At 42.3% G+C, this 20819-nt stretch overlaps 1 protein-coding gene across 2 annotated transcripts in view; it reads left to right on the forward strand.

Moving 5' to 3' along the window:
* Positions 1-19993, forward strand: part of AP1S2 (adaptor related protein complex 1 subunit sigma 2) — an 80015-nt gene extending 60022 nt beyond the window's left edge. For both annotated transcript variants that reach the window (XR_003942027.1, XM_030202311.1), the window contains one exon: positions 18589-19993. Coding sequence is in view for 1 of the 2 variants with exons in the window: in XM_030202311.1 (XP_030058171.1) it covers positions 18589-18636 (48 nt within the window). In the remaining variant the exon portion in view is untranslated. The remainder of the gene's footprint in view (positions 1-18588) is intronic.
* Positions 19994-20819: the final 826 nt, after the last annotated feature.

The raw sequence follows: 20819 nt of genomic DNA on the forward strand, positions 1-20819 counted from the left end.
TGTACTTTCTTGTGATCAAGAAAATTGAGGGATTCTGGCACATCCTAGACTTCAGGACCCTGAGCAAATTTCTGGTGAAAGAAAAGTTCAGGATGATTTCTCTGGGCACCCTGCTTCCTCTCATTCAGGAAAATGATTGGCTATTCTCTCTGGACTTAAAGATTGCCTTTACCCATATTTCAGTTTTTCTCAGTCACAGGAGGTATCTCAGATTCCGGGTAGGGAAATGCCATTTCCAGTATTGCGTTTTGCCATTTGGTCTAGTGTGTGCACCCAGAATTTTTACCAAGTGCCTGGCGGTAGTCACAGCATATCTTCACAATCTGGGAGTGTATGTGTCGTCCTACCTGGACGATTGGCTGGTAAGGAACACATCCCACAAGGGAGCAATCATGTCAATGTGGTTGACTGTTTGGGTGCTAGAGCTACAGGGGTTTGTCATAAATTATCCTATCTCGATCCAGTACGACAGTTGGAGTACATTAGAGCCCTGCTAGACACAGCGCAGGCTCGGGCCATCCTTCCTGTAGCAAGAGCGGATACCTTAATATCGCGTGCCTCGTAGCTCTGCAGCAGCCAGCAGGTTTCAGCTCAGCACATGTTGAGACTGATAGGCTACATGATCTCCATAATGCATGTTACTTCCATTTGAGAAAGCTCATGTGGATGGTATTTCTGGTGCCAGTCACTTCAGCTCGCAGAGTCAGTGAGTTCCAAGCTCTAGTAGCTCACCCACTATATATTAAATTTCATCACAACAAGAGTAGTCCTCTGCATGCACCACAATTTCCTTCCTAAGTTCGTGTCAGAGTTCCATCTTAACCAGTCAGTTTTTCCAACATTTTTCCCCAGATCTCATGCCCATCCTGGCAAAAGTGTACTACATACATTAGACTTCAAGCGAGTCTTGGCATTCTATTTGTAGCAGGCTAAAGCCCATAGACAGTCCTCCCAGCTTTTCATTTCTTTTGACCCCAACAGGTTGGGAATGGCCATTGGCAAATGCACACTTTCAAATTGAATAGCAGACTGCATCTCCTTTGCTTATGCCTGGACAGGGCTGATTCTTGAGGGACATGTCACGGCTCAGAATTTTAGAGCCATGGATGTGTAAGTTGTCCACTTGAGATCAGCCTCCATAGAGGAGATTTGCAAGGCTGCAATGTGATCTTCAGTCCACACATTCACATCCCACTAAGGTTTGGATCAGGGCACCCAACGTGATAGGCAGGCAGTTCTGCAGAATTTGTTCAGTGTCTAGAATCCAACTCCACCCTCCTAGTTCCTATTTTATTCTGTTCCAGGCTGCACCTACACTTAGTATATATATAGTCGAGCTTTTAGTCTTGACATTTCGACACTCCATTATCCTAGCTTTCTTGTTTTTGGTGAGCCTGATAGGTAGGGATTCCCACATGTGAGAATAACATGACCTGCTTGTCCTCGGGGGAAAACAAAGATACTTACCTGTAGCTGGTGTTCTCCAAGGACAGCAGGCCGCTTATTCTCACATACTCCCACCTCCCTTAGGAGTTGTTTTTGGTTGTACTCTTTATGCTTTTCACCTGACTAGGGGACCCATGCTCAAGCGTTGGGCAGGAAGGCACCAGCGCATGCATGGTGAGATTCTACTAGAACTTTCTCTAGTTCTAGTGAACCAGCGTCCGTTGGATGACGTAACCCACAGGTGAGAATAAGCGGCCTGCTGTCCTCAGAGAACACCAGCTACAGGTAAGTATCTTTACTTTATCTACCGGCAGCAACAGGTTACACTCTTTCTCGTTCCGGACTCTTAGCTACATCGGCAGCTCTCTCAAGTACTATCTGTCTATTATTACTGTTTGTACTTTTCATTTGAAGTAAATGTTTTTACCAGGCACTAGAAAACAAAGCTTACTGCATCATTTTTTAATTATGCAAATCCCAATTTCTATAGTAGTCTACCAGCTCTTTAACAGGACTGGTCCAAGGTATTAAGTGCCCTAGGCAAGACCTTTCCCCCAGTATTTTGATAGTTACATTCAAAAAGGAGAATTATGTCAAGATTGTCCCTCCAAAATGTATAATTGGACATCATACTTTAAACTTTATTTCATATTTTGGTGTGCATTTATATATAGATATGAGGGCAGTTTCGAAAAGCCATTGATGTAAGCAAATGGACTGTTTTGAAATTGCCCATTTTTCTCGCAGGGTAAAGGTACGTGCTGATTCTTTTGACTTTGTCTAGCTGTCAAGAGCTGTTTTTCTTTGACTGCAGCTGTTTTTGCCAGTTTACAGGAGATGTAACCCTGGGTAATTGCTCAGTCTGTCTACTGGTTAAATTGGTCCAGCTGTTTGGGTTTGTAATTAATGTTGTCCCTTGAAGATGAGGCAGACACTGCTAGAGCTGGGTGATTGCTAAAGTGCTATACATTTTAGTGATTATTTCCAAAAAGATTTTTTTCCTCCTGACTGCTGTAAAGCTGTGTTCCTTCAGACTCCTCATTGCTGCCTTCACTAAGAGAAAGGGCTCTTCAGTTAAAAGCCACAATTCTGTACTGCAATGCCATGGATAGCTAAGAACTAGCCTGCTTTTACACTCTTGAATATGTAAAAAATAATGTTTCCTTGGCCTGTTACTGAGTCCTGACAAGGCACCTACACAGGTTTTAGCTGGGAAGGATGGATTCTTTGAGAGGTCAGCACACCTGCCAACATCCTGCACCTCTGCCATTCAAATCAGCCGAGATGTTTCACAGCCCAAGCACTGTCTGTAGAAAATCTTTGCATAGGTGCTAGTCACTTTTGTTCATAGTATATGCAGCAGTCATTCTAGTAACTTTACTTTCTATAAATATTTCATTGGCAGTGCTTGCTGTGTTTCATATTTGTGAAACTTTCAGGTGGTACTTAATTTGTTGTTTTCATTTCTTTGTTTATACAGCAGCGTGGTGCCCACCCAGTGATGGCAACGTATCAGATGCTTGGATAGTAGCTATGGTAGCATGAGAAACACAAATTGATTTTCATGATCAGTGGTAACAAAGGGATCTTGCAACCTGAGGGTCACATTGAGGGCATTAGATTTGATTTAGAAAAGGTTTTTCTCATGGGCACAAAATGGGTAGGCAGATATTTCAGGGTCGAACGTAGCGTTAGGGTTGACATAAAAAAACCATTTCAGTTTGAGTTGTAGTTTTAAGACAAAACGTATATGCAATTTTGATATTTGGTCATTTGATCTGGCACTGTGTTTTGACCACCATACGGCTTCTTATGCCACAGGCATTTAGGTAAACATTACAATAGGAGAGTTTTTTTTGAAGGTGTGCTTCTTAATATAATCTTTCTTTTCCTTGCTTTATGCCATGCCTTGTTTTAGGATGCTAAAGTAAGTTTTCTTTAATACTGTATGAGCACCATTAAAGTATGATTCTGCTTTCATAAGAAGATACAGTATCCCTTTTCTGAAAGAAATAAGGTTTCAGAGAATGCACATCCATACTTTTAAACCGTACAACTTGGCCAGGATTAATCTGACTTGCATAAGACAACTCTGGGAAGCATTTCTCTCTCTCCTCCATGTGATTCAACCTGCTTTTTGTGAACAAGATTAGCTCTTTCAATATGTGTCCTCTTAATACAGATTCTTTCTATCTAGAAGCTGATATATTAAGCTGAAGAAATGATAGGTCATCCATGCAGATAAACCCAGTGGAGAAATGCCGTTTTCCTATGAAGTTTTTTTTTTTTACAAAAACTTAAGCAATTCCTCATTGAGCTAAAGTTAGTGTTTTGCAAATTCCAGTCAGAGATATTTTTTGTGTAATTTTACTGTGCACCAATCGTTAATGAGCTGGTTTACAAAGTTTTTCATACAATTACTCAATTTAATTTAAATGTTCATACGCATAAACCTATGTTTGCAAAGCTGAAAAATGTAGCAAAGTCATTTTCATGGGCTGAAATGGAAAATAAGGTGTGCAATCTCAAATACACACTATTTCACATTTTACCACACACAGAGTCGTATTTTCAAAGCACTTACATTTACACAATTGGGACTGTCCTTCTATGTTAAATTGTACAGCGCTGCGTAACCCTAGTAGCGCTTTAGAAATGTCAAGTAGTAGTAGTAAGTCTAAGTGCTTTGAAAATACGCCTCAAAGAAGATTAAAAGTTTGCTCCCGTTGCATCGGCCTAAGTATTCATATGCAAGATCCTACCAACTAAGTACGTTTACCCACCTAACCCGGAACTTTTAAGCACAGGTCCAATATATTTTCACTGAAGCAAGTTGTAGTTAAACAGTAATACTGCATAACCTGATCCTGTCAAAAGCCAGCCCTGTGGCACAGGCCATTCCAGTGTGTGTGTAGGGAGAGGGGTTGGTAATGGGTTAAGATCCTTCATTCCTCAGAGCCTACAGAATTGGATTTATTATTATTAGCCACCTTTATGAAGAGATTCAGCTAAGGTGGTGTACAGCAGGCATAGCTTGACATAAACTTACATTGTGTTAACAGCATTATCAGTAGTTATATGACCAAATGTAAGCATAAAATACATTTGACTAGGTAAACTTGGTGACAGGGTGTCGCAGAGGTCACACGCAGGGGCTGGGAAGGGAGAGAAGAGAGCAGACATTTACTTTTGGCCATTCCTGCCAATCATTGAGCAGTAATGAGGGTGCACCATACTGAAGGCATCACTCCAGCCAACTGAGGTTCCTGTGAGCTATCAGGGAAAACCAAGTTATTTACCTTTAGCAGATGTTCTGTATGGACAACAGGATACTAGTCCTCACTGTATAGTCACATCACTGACAAATCCCAGTGGGTGAACGCTTCTTCAGCAGGATTCATTGAAGTTTTTGAGAAGGCTCACCATACCCGCATGCCACTTAACATACTGTGCAAGACCACCTCAGTCTTTATACAAGCTTAGATGAGAAGAGAGCTTCTTGCAGAGGTGGGAAGGGTATGTGAGGATTTGTATCCTGCTGTGTATGGAGAACACTTCTTATAGGCAAATGACTTGGGTTTCTCTAAGGACAAGCATCATAGCAAGTCCTTACAACACTCTAATTACAAGCTGCTTTCAACAGAAAAAAGATTAAAATAAACAACATGGAATATGCTGTATGAATTATACATCAGCATTATTTCGGTGGCAAACCCCAGAGAGGTTTGGCCAATCTGGAGGACAGACTGGCCAAACTACTGTGGAATCGGGAATCTCTTTTTAAACAGTAATGTGATGTGACTACATGGACAGAAATCCATGATGTAGCTTTCCAGATTTCCTCCCTGGAGCCTGATCTCAAGTGGGCCTCTGATGCAACTGTAGTTCTGTCATTATGAGATACTAAATCAATCTTGTCAAGCCAGCCTGGGTATAAGTGAAGGGAATGGAGTGCATTTGATGATGACAATCCATAGTTGGAGTCAAAAGAAAGAAAACATTGCCTGGGTTTTCTAAGGGTTTTAGTCTTCTCCAAGTTGAAGGCTAACGTTCTCTTGTAATCCAGTGTGTGCAATGTGCTTTCACCTTTGTGGGCATGAGGCCTAGGGAAATATATTGGCAGAATGTTTGCCTGATTAAGATGGAAATCTGAGAAAATCCTAATGAAGAAATTAGGATGAGCCTGAAGAACTATCCTGTTATAAAGCTTAGTATAATTTGGATTACTTACTACAGACTGGAGTTCACTTAATCTGTGTGCACAAGTTTCTGTCACCAAATAGGACTTTGTAGGTCAGGTACTTCACAGGTATTGAGTGGCTCAAAAGGAGCTTTCATCAGCTAGGTTAACACACCACAACAATTTGGCTAGAACAAATCAAGGTCAAGTATACATATGTTGTATCCTGTCGTACCATGTGCTATGGGTTTATCTTGTTAGGGAGACTGGATGGACCGTACAGGTCTTTATCTGCCATCATCTACTATGTTACTATATGTAACACAGAGATACCATATATCAACATAGAAAGATCTAAGCAGTTTACAATGGAAACAAGCCCATAAAAAGTAGTAAAGAAAGCCATATAGGACAGAAAACATACACTCGCCCAAGGTCATTCGTCCAAGGGGGGAGGAGGGGGATGGGGGGGGGGACAAGCTATAAACCAAGAGTCATACCAGCGATTAAAGAGACAGGAACATTAACAGAAGGCCTGCTGGAAGAAATGGGCTTTCAAAAGGGATTTAAACCTTTTAAAGGATTGTTCAGAATGTATTGTTCTCGGAAGACTGTTCCAAAGGGAAGGCGCCAGATAAGAGAAAGCTGGATAACGAGTTCATGTGTTTGGTTATTCCCAACCCTAGTCATATAACAATCTGTTGGAATCCAAGGACCTGAGTTGGTGGGCAGGGGTGTAAAGCGGGACTAAATTTGAGAGATACAAAGGATTCCCAGAATAGTATAATTTGGGGCTCATTTTCAAAGCACTTAGACATACAAAGTACCATAGTAACCTGTGGTACTTTGTGTGCCTAAGTGCTTTGAAAATGAGCACTGTCCTCTTTATTAAGCACTAAGTCCAGTATGGCCCCATCCCACGTGGGTTCTGTTACCAACTGCTGGAATAGTTTCCCCTGTAGAGAATCCAGAATCTCCCTGCTTCTAAAAGACCCCACAATAGGGATGCCCCAGTCAACAGCTGGCATGTTAAATTCACCTATTAGTACTTCTTCCTCTTTAACAGCTATATTTTGAATGCCTTTAATTAAATCTCTGTCCATTTCAAGAAGGCCTGTACATCACACCAATGCAAATACATTTGCCATTCTCTCTTTCCAGATTCACCCACAGTGCCTCTTCCTTACTGTGTAGGCCCTGCAGTTGTGTGGCTTTAATATGACATTTATCCAAGTAGTGTATAGTTCTCAGTTAAATAAAAGCCTAGTCAAAAATAAAGGAAGGAAAAAGCCTCAACGAACTGCAAAAACTTTACCCTTAAGAACTAAAACAATTCATCATCGGCATAAACCTTCCTCTGCTGCCAACAAAGTATATGTGAAAATTTTAGGGCTGCTCACCCATAAAAAAGGTTACATGCATGGCTGATCGCGATTCAAATGTTTAATCGCGCGCTGTGTCCTCGCATTTTCATCTGTATAGTTCAAAATATAGACTGCAGATGTAATTTCTCAAATCTGACATACTGTACTTCGGTTACTAAACTGAAAATAAAATCATTTCTCTTACCTTTGTTGTCTGATGATTTTATTTTTCCAATCATCTTATTCCCTGTCTCTGGTTCTGTTCCTCTATCTGTGCTCTGAACTTTCATGGCCTCCTCCTCTCCTATTTCTTTTCTTTCCTCCTCCTCCTCTCTTCTTCACTTCTTCCCCTATAACATCTTTCACATTCAACTTTCTGCCATTTTTCTTTCTCCTTATATCTGTCTTGTTTCTGTCCCTTCCTTTCCCCTTCATCCATGGGTACCATCTCCTCTCTCCTTCGGTCTCTCCTCCCACCCCATGAGCACCATCTCCTCTCTTCTCCTTTTCCCTTCCTCTCTATGGGCACCATCTCATCCATCTCTCTTCTCTTCTCTTCTCTTCCCTTCCTCTCCTCTCTTTGGGCATCATCTCTCTTCTCTACCCTTCTCTTTCTCTATATAGGCAGCATCTCATGTCATTCCTTCCCTTCCGCTCCATTGGCACAATTTCGTTTCCCCTTCCCCGGGAGCTCCTGCAGCTTTTTCTCTCCAGCTGCCCCGCATTCTCTCCTAACCCCCAACGGTCTTTTCTGTTCTTTCCTACCACTCCGTGACTCTGACCCTTCCTCCTACATATATTTTTCTCTCCTACCACTGTCCCCCTCCCTCCCCGATGCTCCTTCAGCTTGTTCTCTCCTGTCCACCACACACCAACAGCCTTTTCTCTGCTGCCACAGCACTGTCTGGCATCTCATCCCACCCCCGCCACCCTCCGAACTTGCCTTGTGCACACGGTGGCATTAAGCACATGCTGCTCCATTCCTTTCTGTAACTGGAGCTCTCCCTCTCTAGCGTCCGACTCCTGCAGCAGGAAACAGGAAGTTTCATCAGAGAAGGCGGGACACTATAGAGGGAGGGCTCCGGTTAAAGAGAGGAATGGAGCAGCATGTGCTTAATGCCGCCATGTGTACAAGGCAAGTTCGGAGGTTGGCGGGCAGGAGAGAAAAGGCTGCTGGTGTACGGCGGCAGGTAGGAGAGAATAAGCTGCAGGAGCACCAGAGATGGAGGGGGCCAGCTGTAGGAGAGACCAGCATGACGCGATTAATCACGTTAAAATTATTATTGCAAGTTTAAAATTTTAACACATTAATTGTGTTAAAATGCGTTAAATGAACAGCCCTTGAAAATTTGTATCTAGTTTTAAAGATGCTTTCAATCAAAAGGTAAAAAATATATATGTGAGTGTTGCAGTGACTGATGGTGTGAAAAGTCAGTGACCGAATCACTCCACAGTAAACCGGTGACTGACGGTGGCCAGCGTTTCATAAACTGCTTCAAGGTCAGTGGTTTACTTTAGCTCCTAGTATCGGTTGCGTTTCAGTTAAGAACTGTACGCTATTTGGATATTGATATATAACTTATTCTCATCTCAGATTGTTATAGTTGATTCTAATTTAATATTCTCTTTAACATGTGCCACTCCCCCTCCCTTCCTACCTTGTCTTTCCTGAACAGATGATAGCCTGGTATAACTGTATCCCAGTCATAGTTCTCTGTGATCATCACTAAATCCAAATCAGCCTTTTCCTCAAGGTCTAAAACCTTATTTCCCATACTTTGGGCATTAATATATACTTTCCAGACGTTGCCCCTTTTTCCCATTTATGTAGAGGTATTTAATGCTTCACTTACGTGAGGGCGTGTACTTATCTGTAAGCGACTTGATTACATTACACTGTTTCTGCAAAATGGTGCACAGGCTTACCAGTACAATGCAGGGCTAAAGTTAAAACTCTCTGATCAAGGTATTTAAAAGAATCAAGCCAAAGTACTTGAAGAACAGGATCTTCCTTTATGCACCTCCACAGTCACAAAGGTCCTCTCAAGGAGTGTCCCCAACCATACCCTTGCTTCTCCAGAGTAGCCACCACACTGGAATGCACTCCCAGAAACATTTTTTCTTACACAAGACTATCTCGACTTAAGGAATTTGGTGAAAGCCTGACTCTTCCAAGCCTTTAATAGATGAAGCAATGAGCTATTCACAGACACAAGGAACTAAGGGGCCTTTTACAAAGGTGTACTGAAAAATTGCCTACGGTAGTGTAGACGCGTGTTATGGGCATGCACAGAATCATTTTTCAGCGCACCTGTGAAAAAATGCCTTTTAAAATTTTTGCTGAAAATGAACGTGCAGCAAAATGAAAATTGCTGTGCGTCCATTTTGGGTCTGAGACCTTACCGCCAGACCTTGACCTAGTGGTAAGGTCTCACGCGGTAACATAGTAGATGACGGCAGAAAAAGACCTGCATGGTCCATCCAGTCTGCCCACAAGATAAATTCATATGTGTATACCTTACCTTGATTTGTACCTGTCTTTTTCAGGGCACAGACCGTATAAGTCTGCCCAGCAGGATTCCCCGCCTCCCATCACCGGCTCTGGCACAGACCGTATAAGTCTGCCCTCCACTATCCTCGCCTCCCAACCACCAACCCCTCTTCCCCCCACCTGCTCCGCCACCCAATTTCGGATAAGCTTCTGAAGATCCATTCCTTCTGCACAGGATTCCGTTACCGTTTTCATCTCCACCACCTCCCGTGGGAGGGCATTCCAAGTATCTACCACTCTCTCTGTGAAAAAATACTTCCTGACATCTTTCCTGAGTCTGCCCCCCTTCAATCTCATTTCATGTCCTCTCGTTCTACCGGCATCCCATCTCCGGAAAAGATTTGTTTGCGGATTAATACCTTTCAAATATTTGAACGTCTGTTTTATATCACCCCTGTTCCTCTTTTCCTCCAGGGTATACATGTTCAGGTCAGCAAGCCTCTCTTCATACGTCTTGGAACGCAAATGCCATACCATTCTTGTAGCTTTTCTTTGCACCGCTTCCATTTTTTTTTAACATCCTTCGCAAGGTATGGCCTCCAGAACTGAACACAATACTCCAGGTGGGGCCTCACCAACGACCTTTACATGGGCATTAACACTTCCTTTCTTCTGCTGATCACACCTCTCTCTATACAGCATAGCAACCTTCTCGCCTTGTCACACTGTTTTGTCACCTTCAGATCCCCAAGATCCCTCTCCCCCTCAGTACCTATCAGACTCTCACCGCCTAACATATGTCTCATGGGTTTCTACTCCCTAAGTGCATCACTTTGCATTTCTTCGCATTGAATTTTAATTGCCAAACCTTAGACCATTCTTCTAGCTTCCTCAGATCCTTTTTCATGCTTTCCACTCCCTCCCGGGTGTCCACTCTGTTGCAAATCTTTGTATCATCCGCAAATAGGCAAACTTTTCCTTCTAACCCTTCGGCAGTGTCACTCACAAATATATTGAACAGAATCGGTAACTGGGCAGTAATGGTCTACGTGCGAAAAATGCCGATTACTACCCACGTGCCAGAAAATAAGAATATTTTCCAGCGCGCGTAGTGGACACGTGTCAAAAATAAAATTACCGCAAGGGCCACGCAGTAGCTGGGTGGTAACTCAAAATTGACATGCGTTAGGTGCGCATAGGTGCCCACGCAGCTTAGTAAAAGGGCCCCTAAAATTACATAAGTACATAAGCACCACCATACTGGAAAAAGACCAAGGGTCCATCAAGCCCAGCATCCTGTCTCTGACAGTGGCCAATCCAGGCTTCAAGAACCCGGCAACCCCCCCCCCCCCCCCCCCCCAAAAAAAAAAAACTTAATTCTTAATAATGTTCAATGGACTTTTCCCTCAGGAATCCATCCAAACCCCCTTTAAATTCCGTAAGGCCAGCTGCTGTCACTACATTTTCCGGCAACGAGTTCCAGAGTCTTAACTACAGGCTGAGTAAAGAAAAACTTTCTCCTGTTTGTTTTAAATCTACCGTATTCTAGCTTCATCTTGTGTCCCCTGGTTTTGTTGTTGTTTGAAAGTGTAAATAAACGCTTCACATCTGTCCGCTCTACTCCGCTCATTATCTTGTAGACTTCTATCATTATCACCCCTCGGCCGCCCTCAGGGAAGTCGTTCCATTCCCTTTATCATTTTCATCGTCCTTCTCTGCACCTTCTGCAATTACTTTATATCTTTTTTGAGATGCGGCGACCAGAATTGGACACAATATTCTAGGTGCGGTCGCACCATGGAGCGATACAACGGCATTATAACGTCCTCGTGTTTGTTTTCCATCCCTTTCCTAATAATACTCAACATTCTGTGCGCTTTCTTAGCCGCCGCAGCAGCACACTGAGCAGAAGTTTTTAACATCTTATCCACGGTGACATTTACTGCAGCAGAACTTGCCTACCACACACAGACCTTTTCTAACTCTGTGTGTAATTTTTCCTTATGTTAGTTATCCTTCGCACTCTTGCTACTGTTTCATCTGTCTATAGGTTCTAGCCCTGCTTACCCTGTATATTGTCTGTTAAGATGTTTATTGACATTGTAAATAGCGTACTGTGCTATAACATACTGTTATTTGAATATTATTATTGCTGTAATTGTTTATTGCTATACCTGGGTTATACTTGTACACTGTCTTGGGTGAATTTCTTTGAAAAGGCAATAAATAAATCCTAATGAATAGCTTGCCTTAGGTCAGGACCTACAAAAATAAATAGTTGCTGCTCGTTAGTCTTAACAGAATCGCAAGACCATTTTTAAGCTTTTGGAGTTCTGTCCTCAGTTATAGCCTACAGATGGAAAAAGTTGAAGACTATAGGGACTCCACACAACAGTGATTATCCTGCCAAGATCACCCCAAAATAACAAAGGATTCCAGACTAATACCTAAAGAGCTGTAGGTGGTGGCTGATGTGAGATTTCATGTGTCAACTATCAAGGAATAAATGAAATGGAAATAGGTGGTCATGGAAAGGGTGCTAAAAAGCCACTTATTTCCAAAAGAACTTCTGCCCACTTCAGATTCACCAAAATGCTTCTGAATAGCGTTGTCCGGATTGCTGTAGGGGTCTTTTCCTGCTCTCTCATCTTTGCTGGTCAGAGGCCTGGTGAGTCTGAACCATCTTTTCCTGATCTAATATGGATTCTGCAGCTGAGGCCTGAGTACATCAGAAACCAGCTTTCCTACAAAGGAAAACTACTACCTGGCATAGCTGTGCTGGCTTCATCCAAAGACATGTGCACATACATTAGCCTTTCAGTTATCTCCTGGGAAGGTGTGCAGGAGCATGACTTACAGAGACAGAGTCTCCAGGAGCATCTGTGAACCATGGAGGGCAGTTTGCTACCATCAGGCTTGTGACTGATAAGAGATTCTTTGCTGGAATCACATGACTGTGAATTCTGCTGGACAGAAGTACACCATTTGTGATTGGTTCATATGTGTCACCTGGACTGAGAGGGATGCCAGTGTTGGAGAAGAGAAGAAGATTGCATGGTGTATAATGCTCTTGCTGAGGAGCTAGAGACTATTTTTCCTATGAACTGTGATTCTTTGTGCTAAGAGCTCACAAGGACAAGTTCAGAAGCGGTTCTGTGGCTCTCTGTGAACTGAGTAACCAGCTGCACAGAGCAGGGACTTTGGACTATTCTTGATCTATCAGAGCTCGCAGGTAATCTGCTAGAGCCTAGAAGAGAAGCCGATTCATCACCCCTTTGAACCTACAGGACCTTAAGGGTGAGCTTGCAGGAATTTTTCTTCTAGCTCAGGGTTAGTTAGCTTTCGTCTTTGCCTGCAAATGGTTGGTTACAACAGGTCCTGTGGTTATTAGCCTAATACTGCTACTATTGGTCATCTTTTCTCAAGAAATTATAGTTGTATAGTTATATATATATATATCTACTATAATAAAACTCACCCTCAACGTTCTGAAGACAACGTTCTGAAGTCGCTCAGTCACTCCCTGAAGGGTTCATGGATTCATGGTGGTGAAGCCACAACACTGACCATGTCTCTCTGCCCCGCCCTCACATGACGGACCAATCAGAAAAAACACCCTCAACATTCTGAAACACAAAGGACCATCACAACACCGTTCCCAGGCAACACTAGGCAACGTAAGACGGATCAATCAGAGGAAACTACGTGACAATAAGGGAGGAGCATTCCCCAGCAGAATGGCTCATTATCTGTGCAGCACGGAGAGCACAGAACCACCGCTGGAACGAGAGAAGAATATTCCTGCTGTGGGTATGTGCAAAAATAGACCGGGGGGAGGGGAGAAACACTCACACACACACACACACAAAGCCACATGCTAGCGCCCGTTTCATTGGTTTCGGAAACGGGCCTTTTTTACTAGTATATATATATATATATATATATATATATAAAATAATCAGTATATTTTTGGAGGTGTACATAATATTATTTTTGTTGCATTTTGCTTGGCTGTATTGCTAATTATATTTATATATAATAAATAATATATTTCCACTTTGGCATTATTCCTTTCATTGGGAGTCAGCCTTATGCAAACCTAAAGGCCAGTTAGGTACTGATCATCACCTTTTGCCAAACAAGTCCTGAGTAATTACTGCATAAGTGATTTTCTGTCCACCTCTACATTACTGAGTCCAACAGTTGAGCCTTTTGTTCATAAAAACAAATGTTTTGTTTTGCAAAAATAAGAGAATAACTGCTACTCGATTGCAGCTCTGTCCCTTTGGCGTGGGGAGCCAGGAGACCTGGGGCAGTTGACCCACAGGCCCTGATGTTGATCCTTCTGAGAGGAGCTTGGGGAGCCAGGTGACCTAGGCAGCTAATCCCTAGGCCCTGGTGTTGATCCTCTCCCCCTCAGACCCATTCTCTTGCCTTCGTGATCCCTGCCGGCTCTGATCCTTGCCTTGCCCTGCCGCCAGCTTGCTCTGGCCTGTTCCAGTCCGCTGCTCTGCTCTCCTCTGCTTCTACTTCTCTCAATCCGTCTATTCCGGCTTGCTCTGGTCCTGCTGCTCTGCTGTCTTCTGCTCCAACTCGTCCCAGCTTATCTGTTCCAGCTTGTTCCTGACCTTCTGTCCAGCCAGTCCCAGTCTGTTCCAGCTTGGCCCAGCTTGTTCCAGTCCATCTGTTCCAGCTTGCTCCAGTCTGTCCGTTCCAGCTTGTTCCAGTCCGTCTGTTCCAGCGTGTCCCAGCCCTACTGCTCCGCTGTCTTCTGCTCCAACTTGTTCCAGCTTACTCCAGGCCGCCCGTTCCAGCTTGTTCCAGTCTGTCTATTCCATCCTGTTCCTGTCCGTCTGCTCCAGGCTCCAGACTGTTCCAGTCCATCTATTCCAGCCTGCTCCACTCAGCCTGTTCCAGCTTGTTCCAGTCCATCTTTTTAAGCAAGCTGTTCATAAAAGGAAGCCCTGACTGCCAAAGTTTAAAGGGTTCTGCATGGTGAAATGAGGCAAAACCATACCATACCATTCCTGCATTTGTATCCCACCTATTTCTACATAAGAATCAAAGTGGGTCATAAAATTAAGCCAAAAAGAAAAACTAATAATTCAACAGCCTATGATAAAGTGATTGAAAATTACTGGAGATACTTAGCTGAAGTTATTGCTGCTTCAAGAGGTACCACCATTTACTGAACAGAATTTTTATTATACTAGGGGCCCTTTTACTAAGCTGGAGCAAAAAGTGGCCTTAGCGCACCCTTGCAATGGGTTTTTCCATGCGTAAAGGTCCTTTTTGCTGTGGCCGTAAAATTGCAGCTTTTCCGGGGTTTTTTCTATTGATGGCCATATGCTAATGTTCAAACACCCAAAAGTGAATCAATGTGTAACAGACAAACTGTATCACATACTTTTTTTAAATACTAGAACTAAGTTTTTGAGATGTGTCACCGAATGTGCAGAGTTGATTTTGATATTGTTGCTGCGGACAAATTCCTGATTATGAAACTGGTTATATAGAAGAAAGTTAAGCACAGTTTGTTTTTAACATGCACATAAAAAGCATGAAAAAATAGTTTTTCATGTTTTTTGGCAAGGAGTTTTTTGGACCCGTGATTACATTGATTGCTGAAAATTAAAGACTGTGATCTGCCAGTGTCAGGGACGAGTGGAATCCTTTGCGATGTCTGAGGTCGTTTTCTCCTGCCTATATAGTATGTGATAACAGTTTGTCTTACATATTGGTTCACTTTTGGGTGCTTTTTAAGTTTGACGGTAAACTTGTATAGCCATTTTTGAGGAGTTCAAGAAAGTTTAAAATGTGTTAACGTTGCCAGTAGCATATGGCCATTAAAAAAAAGAACAAATTATTACTGCCATCCATTTTGTAGACGGTTAAGGGCTCATGTAACCACGCCCTATCTAGTTAGTATACGGTAATGTAGCTGCGCTGATTAACGCAGGAATGCTCCTGACACCCCCTCCCCAAAAAAAACAGAACATTTTTTTAATATGTAGATTAGCGTGTGCTAAAATAGCACTTACCGCGGGATACCTCGTCACCAAGTACGTGAAAGATTGACGGTTTTCTGATTTTATTTTATTTATTTATTTTTGTGAATTGATTATATGTTACACAGTTCTCTATGTAACTAATTGTTTATCTACTCTTGATTAGCGCTTGCCATGATGTATTGTTGTAAGCCACATTGAGTCTGCAAATAGGTGGGAAAATGTGAGATACAAATGCAACAAATAAATAAAGTAAATAAATAAATACCTGAGCTCGTCCCATGTTCCGCCATTTTAAACTGTTAGGCACACATTACACTTAATGAAGCATAGTGAAAGGGTTTTTGTCTGACTTGTTTAATCAGTGGGTTTATACTTCTCTTATCAGGGTTTAGATGATACTCTGAACATAAATGGATGCTAAACTGTGCTAAAATACAGACCATCCTAATGGGGCTAACAGATATTTAGTCTGCACTATAGCATAAAAGAGAACTTAGTTGCCTATATAATTAGTTTATTATTAATCTATTGTTGTAATTTATCTTGTGGCTCCATTCTGAACCACTGGTACTGTGTGTTTGGATCAGACCATAGGAGCCACTGAAGCCAAAAGACATGCACAACACTCTTGACCGCACTGGTTCCAACTCTATACTACTTTATTATCAGTGGCAGAATACTCCTAGTGAAACTGCAGGCTGGTGCAGATTGGAAGGGATACTGTATCAACGGTCTAGCCCCTGCTAAAATAAAAACACCAAATAGAATCAGTGGCATGAGCTTGCTCCATTAATTTGTCGTTTTTGTGGCTCATTCCTGCACGTATATTCTGTGTTGCAGTGTGTTCCATTGTTGTAACTTTTTTTCAGTTTTAAACTTTAAGCCACCTTGAGGGGCAGATGCACAAAGCCAAATCGGGCTTGCGGCGTCTCATTTAGACTTTTTAGCAAGTCTAAATGAAACATTATCGTGCAGCTAATTCACAGAGGCTTTTGGCCACTACTTTACCGTGACCACAAGTCCTGCGCTAATGAGCTCACTAGTATTAAAATGAGCTCATTACCAATTTCCCCACCAGTGCTGAAAAAAAAGTGGCGCACAGAAATCCCCCCTGCCCTAATGACTAAAACTACCGACAGCTCTGAGCTGTCGGAAGGGTCACTTCCCTACTTCCTGTCCTGTTTGTAGTGCCGTTTTTCCTTCCTCTGAGGAGAAATGGTTGTGCTGAGGTAAGGATGCAGTGATCACAGCTAAGAGAAAATGTAACTGCTGCCGATGAAGCATGTACAACCCAGCGAGGGCAGTTTAAGAGGACCCCCCCCCCCCCCCCCCCCGGAACATTCTGATCCCTTTACTAACCAACGCTCAACACTATTAGTGTGCATATAATTTGCATTCTGTTAGTGTTGAATATTGGTCGTTAAAAAAAAAGAGAAAAAAAAAATAAAGTGTTGTCTAGTGTTTTCCAGCACTGTAGAGAACAGCGCCAGAGTTCTGTGCATCTCCCCCTGAGTGAGTATAATGATGTACTATAATTTTAGGTAATACAGTTTTGATACTACAGCTTTATCAGAAATAAATTGCAAAAATCACAAGTCTATAACAAAATCCAAATCTGAAACAAAAAGTCATGGTTTTTTTAAGTTAAATTTTCAGAGCTTGTTTCTTTTTGGGGTTTTTTTTAAAGCAAGCTACATACACAAATTAGCTTTAAAATGCACTAAGGAAATTAGTTAACATAAGTGGTGGCTGCAGGGTCCCAGCTTACAAAAAGGAAAAAACAAAAATACAGCTGAATTTAGTGCACAAGCTTGCAATTGTAGACATGTAAGGGAAGCATTTAGCGATCTAGTTCTGATTTCTGGGAAGGAGAAATATTAAGGGGTCCTTTTACCAAGGTGCGCTGAAAAATGGCCTGCGGTAGTGTAGGCACATGTTTTGGGCGCGCACAGATCCATTTTTCAGCGCACCTGCAAAAAAAAAATGCCTTTTTAAAATTTTTGCCGAAAATGGACGTGCGGTAAAATAAAAATCGGCGCGTGTCCATTTTGGGTCCGAGAACTTACTGCCAGCCATCGACTTAGCGGTAAGGTCTCGGCCAGTAATGACCTACGTGCGTCAAATGCCACTACGCGCGCCAGAAAATAAAAATTATTTTTTGGACGCACATATCGGACGCGTGCCAAAAATGAAATTACCGCAAGAGCCATACGGTAGCCAGGCAGTAACTCTAAATTGGCGCGCATTGGGCACGCGTAGACGCTTATGTGGCTTAGTAAAAGGGCCCCTAAGTTTTTAGATGTGTTTCTCAACCCAGCAGCAGCGTACCAAGGGCGGGGCGGTGGGGGCGGTCCGCCCCGGGTGCATGCTACTGGGGGGGTGCCGCGCACCTGTCGGCTCCGCTGGTTCCATGCTCCCTCTGCCCTGGAACAGGTTACTTCCTGTTCCGGGGCAGAGGGAGCCAGCGGAGCCGAGAGCCGTGCAGCTGCTCCCCACAGCTAAAGAAGCACCCGGGGAGGGGGGGGGGGGTGCGCATCGGCGATCTGCCCCGGGTGGCAGCCGACCTAGGATCATCACTGCAACCCAGTCCTCAGTGGACAACCAGCCAGTCAGGTTTTCAGGATACCCACAATGAATAGGAGATAAATTTGCATGCACTGCCTCCTTAGTATGCAAATCTATCTCATGCATATTCATTATGGATATTCTGAAATCCTGACTGGCTGGGTGACTGATTTGAGGAATGCTGCTTTGGATAGCAAATGCCTGAATTTTTTATTATCTATGTTTGATTTCATTATTTGCGTTGTTTTGTTTTATGGTGGATTTTGTTGTATGGCTGTGGCTTTTTGTAGAATTTATTTTCAGTGGTCTTAATGCCCATGGATTTCTTTGATTTTTACCACCCCCATAGATTTATCTTGAATTATGTGCCCCGCCCTTTTTTTTTCCCTTCATAAGTTTTGTAATCATAGCCTTGCTAAGTTTGTGATCTGGCTTTTTAAAAATAACCTAATCTTGACCACTTCTAGATGACCATGAACCAGAAAATTACCCCGTTTACCACTATCTTGCTTTCTTTTCCCATCCTGCCAGGAAGCAGAGACCCCGCGGAGTGTGCTTGAAGAAATTGGACTGACATAGAAGCCTCTTCCCTGCTGGTGGTGATGTGTGAAGTCTCCACATTAAACTTTCACTGCCTTTATTTCAGTGTTTAGCTACTTGTGTAAGATGGTGTTGTCAGTATTACTGTTCTGTTCAGCTGCTTTTAGTCAGGCCTTCACCACAATGTAACAATGCAGTGGCTAATAAAGGGATACAAAATATTTGAAAAACGTTTAAGATGGGAGCTAGAATTATGATTATACTTAACATTGTCATTACATTTGAAAGAATTATCAAGGACAAAAGCCTTTAATGAGAGGGGGAGGATGCGGGCATTTTTTTTTGTATATTAATGTTCTGAAAATTGTGGCAACTTTGCCCTTGAACACACTTCTGTACCTAACGGTTGTACAGAGCAAGTGTTTTGGGTTTTTCTGTTTTTACTGTCATTGTACACTGTATGAGGTTTTGTACTAAATGTATTTCACATGATCACAGACAAGGACTCCAAAGGTGGGTGAATTATGCTTTACGTAACTATTACGTATTAGCTGAACTAACTGGGGGGGGAAATTCTGAACAGAAAAAAACTTAACGTGGTTACATGCAGCCAAAGATGTATTTGTCCATTTATCATTTGTTTACATAATCAAGAGTTAAAACAGTTTTTGCTTTTTACAGAAAGATAAAGGGATTAAAGTTTTTTTTGTGTTTACTGTTCTAAATGTAATGTTTTGTTCATTAAACCAAAGACATTTTGCTTTAGTTGTATATGTTAACCAGATCCGGCAGCCTTACCTCAGGTTATTGGATCTGCAAATATATAAGTTGACAGAAAACAATTGCCTACCACTGTAACACAAACTGAATAATTCAGGTTTTATGTAATTCCATTTCACTAGAGCAACCCTATGATTTACATTTTGAGTTCTGCTGTTGGTTCAATGAGACACACACACTGTGCTCTTTTCTTGATACAATTAAATTGGCTCCAGTTAAAGTCTCAGATCATTTTTAATGCATTTTTTTTTTCAGTGTGTCCACTGGTTTATACTTGGCCTTGTCTCTGCTGGGCTGGATTTAGCTTTGTTGTAACTGTGCCATCACGCTGCACGATCATAGTCTCTATTTGTAATAAATGTCAATTTTTACTCTATTTTTAGACTTATCTGTACTGTCCAGTCTTGTCAACGAATTACCAGAAAAGCATGTTTTGAAAGACATGGCGTAAGAGGTGTATTCCTGGCTGCCTGCCTGCCTGCCTGCAGTCACAGGTGCCATGTAATTGCCCACAGCAAGATGTAAGATTTCTTTAGAGCACCCAGCACACCTTTAAGGAAGATGTCTCTTTTGTAAAAGTCATGAGTAACACTGGTTTAAAATAATTTAAAAAAATGCAGCACTACACTGATTCAGGTAGATCTGCTTGTCACTTGAAGGCTTTTCTTCAGGGCAGTAATGTCAAATGGATTCATTTTGCGCATACAATGATGGTAATGAACCTCACTCCTAAGCCAAGATATGATGAATAGGATCCTAATCTCTCAAATTCACTAACCCTTGTTGTACTTGCATCATGTCAGAGTTTCCTTCTGGAGTTCATACCATAACAAAGAAAGGGATGGGGTTGTTGCCTTCTAGAGTTCATAACATATCTTATAGAAAGGGATGGTCGTAATCACACCATGCATTAAAGGCATCAAAAGAATCACAACCGGAGAAGAAAGCAACATCATTCGCTTAGTTGGAGAGCTCCCTAGTACCCCGCTCAATTTAACAATAATTAGCCATGCTGGAGATGATCTCTTACGCTCAACCGAGAGGTGAAACTGTCTTGATCACATACATGGTGAACCAAAAAACAAAAGTGGACATAAAAATTTATGCCTGCAGGTCTTCCAAGATGGCGGCTGTACAGGTGAAGCTGACTGACAGCCCTTGAGATATACTGCTAGAAGACTTTTTCTCCAGAAGAACATTTGTTTGTGAGTAAAGAGGCACTATGCTCGTGGAAAAAGGAGTTGAAATCTGAAATTGTGGGCCTTAAACAGGATTTATATGCTGATGTGGAAGGTCTGTATTAGAAGACAAATGAGATGGATTTGCATCTTAATGAGTTCAAAGAAAGGTTATTGAGCATGACCCGGATGTGTTAGAATTGCAGAAGCAGTGCACAGTTATGTAGACTAAGCAGGAAGATTTGCTGCTCAGTATCAAGGATG

The sequence above is a fragment of the Microcaecilia unicolor genome, chromosome 4 (genome assembly GCF_901765095.1).
Source record: "Microcaecilia unicolor chromosome 4, aMicUni1.1, whole genome shotgun sequence".
In the NCBI taxonomy this organism is placed as follows: domain Eukaryota; kingdom Metazoa; phylum Chordata; class Amphibia; order Gymnophiona; family Siphonopidae; genus Microcaecilia; species Microcaecilia unicolor.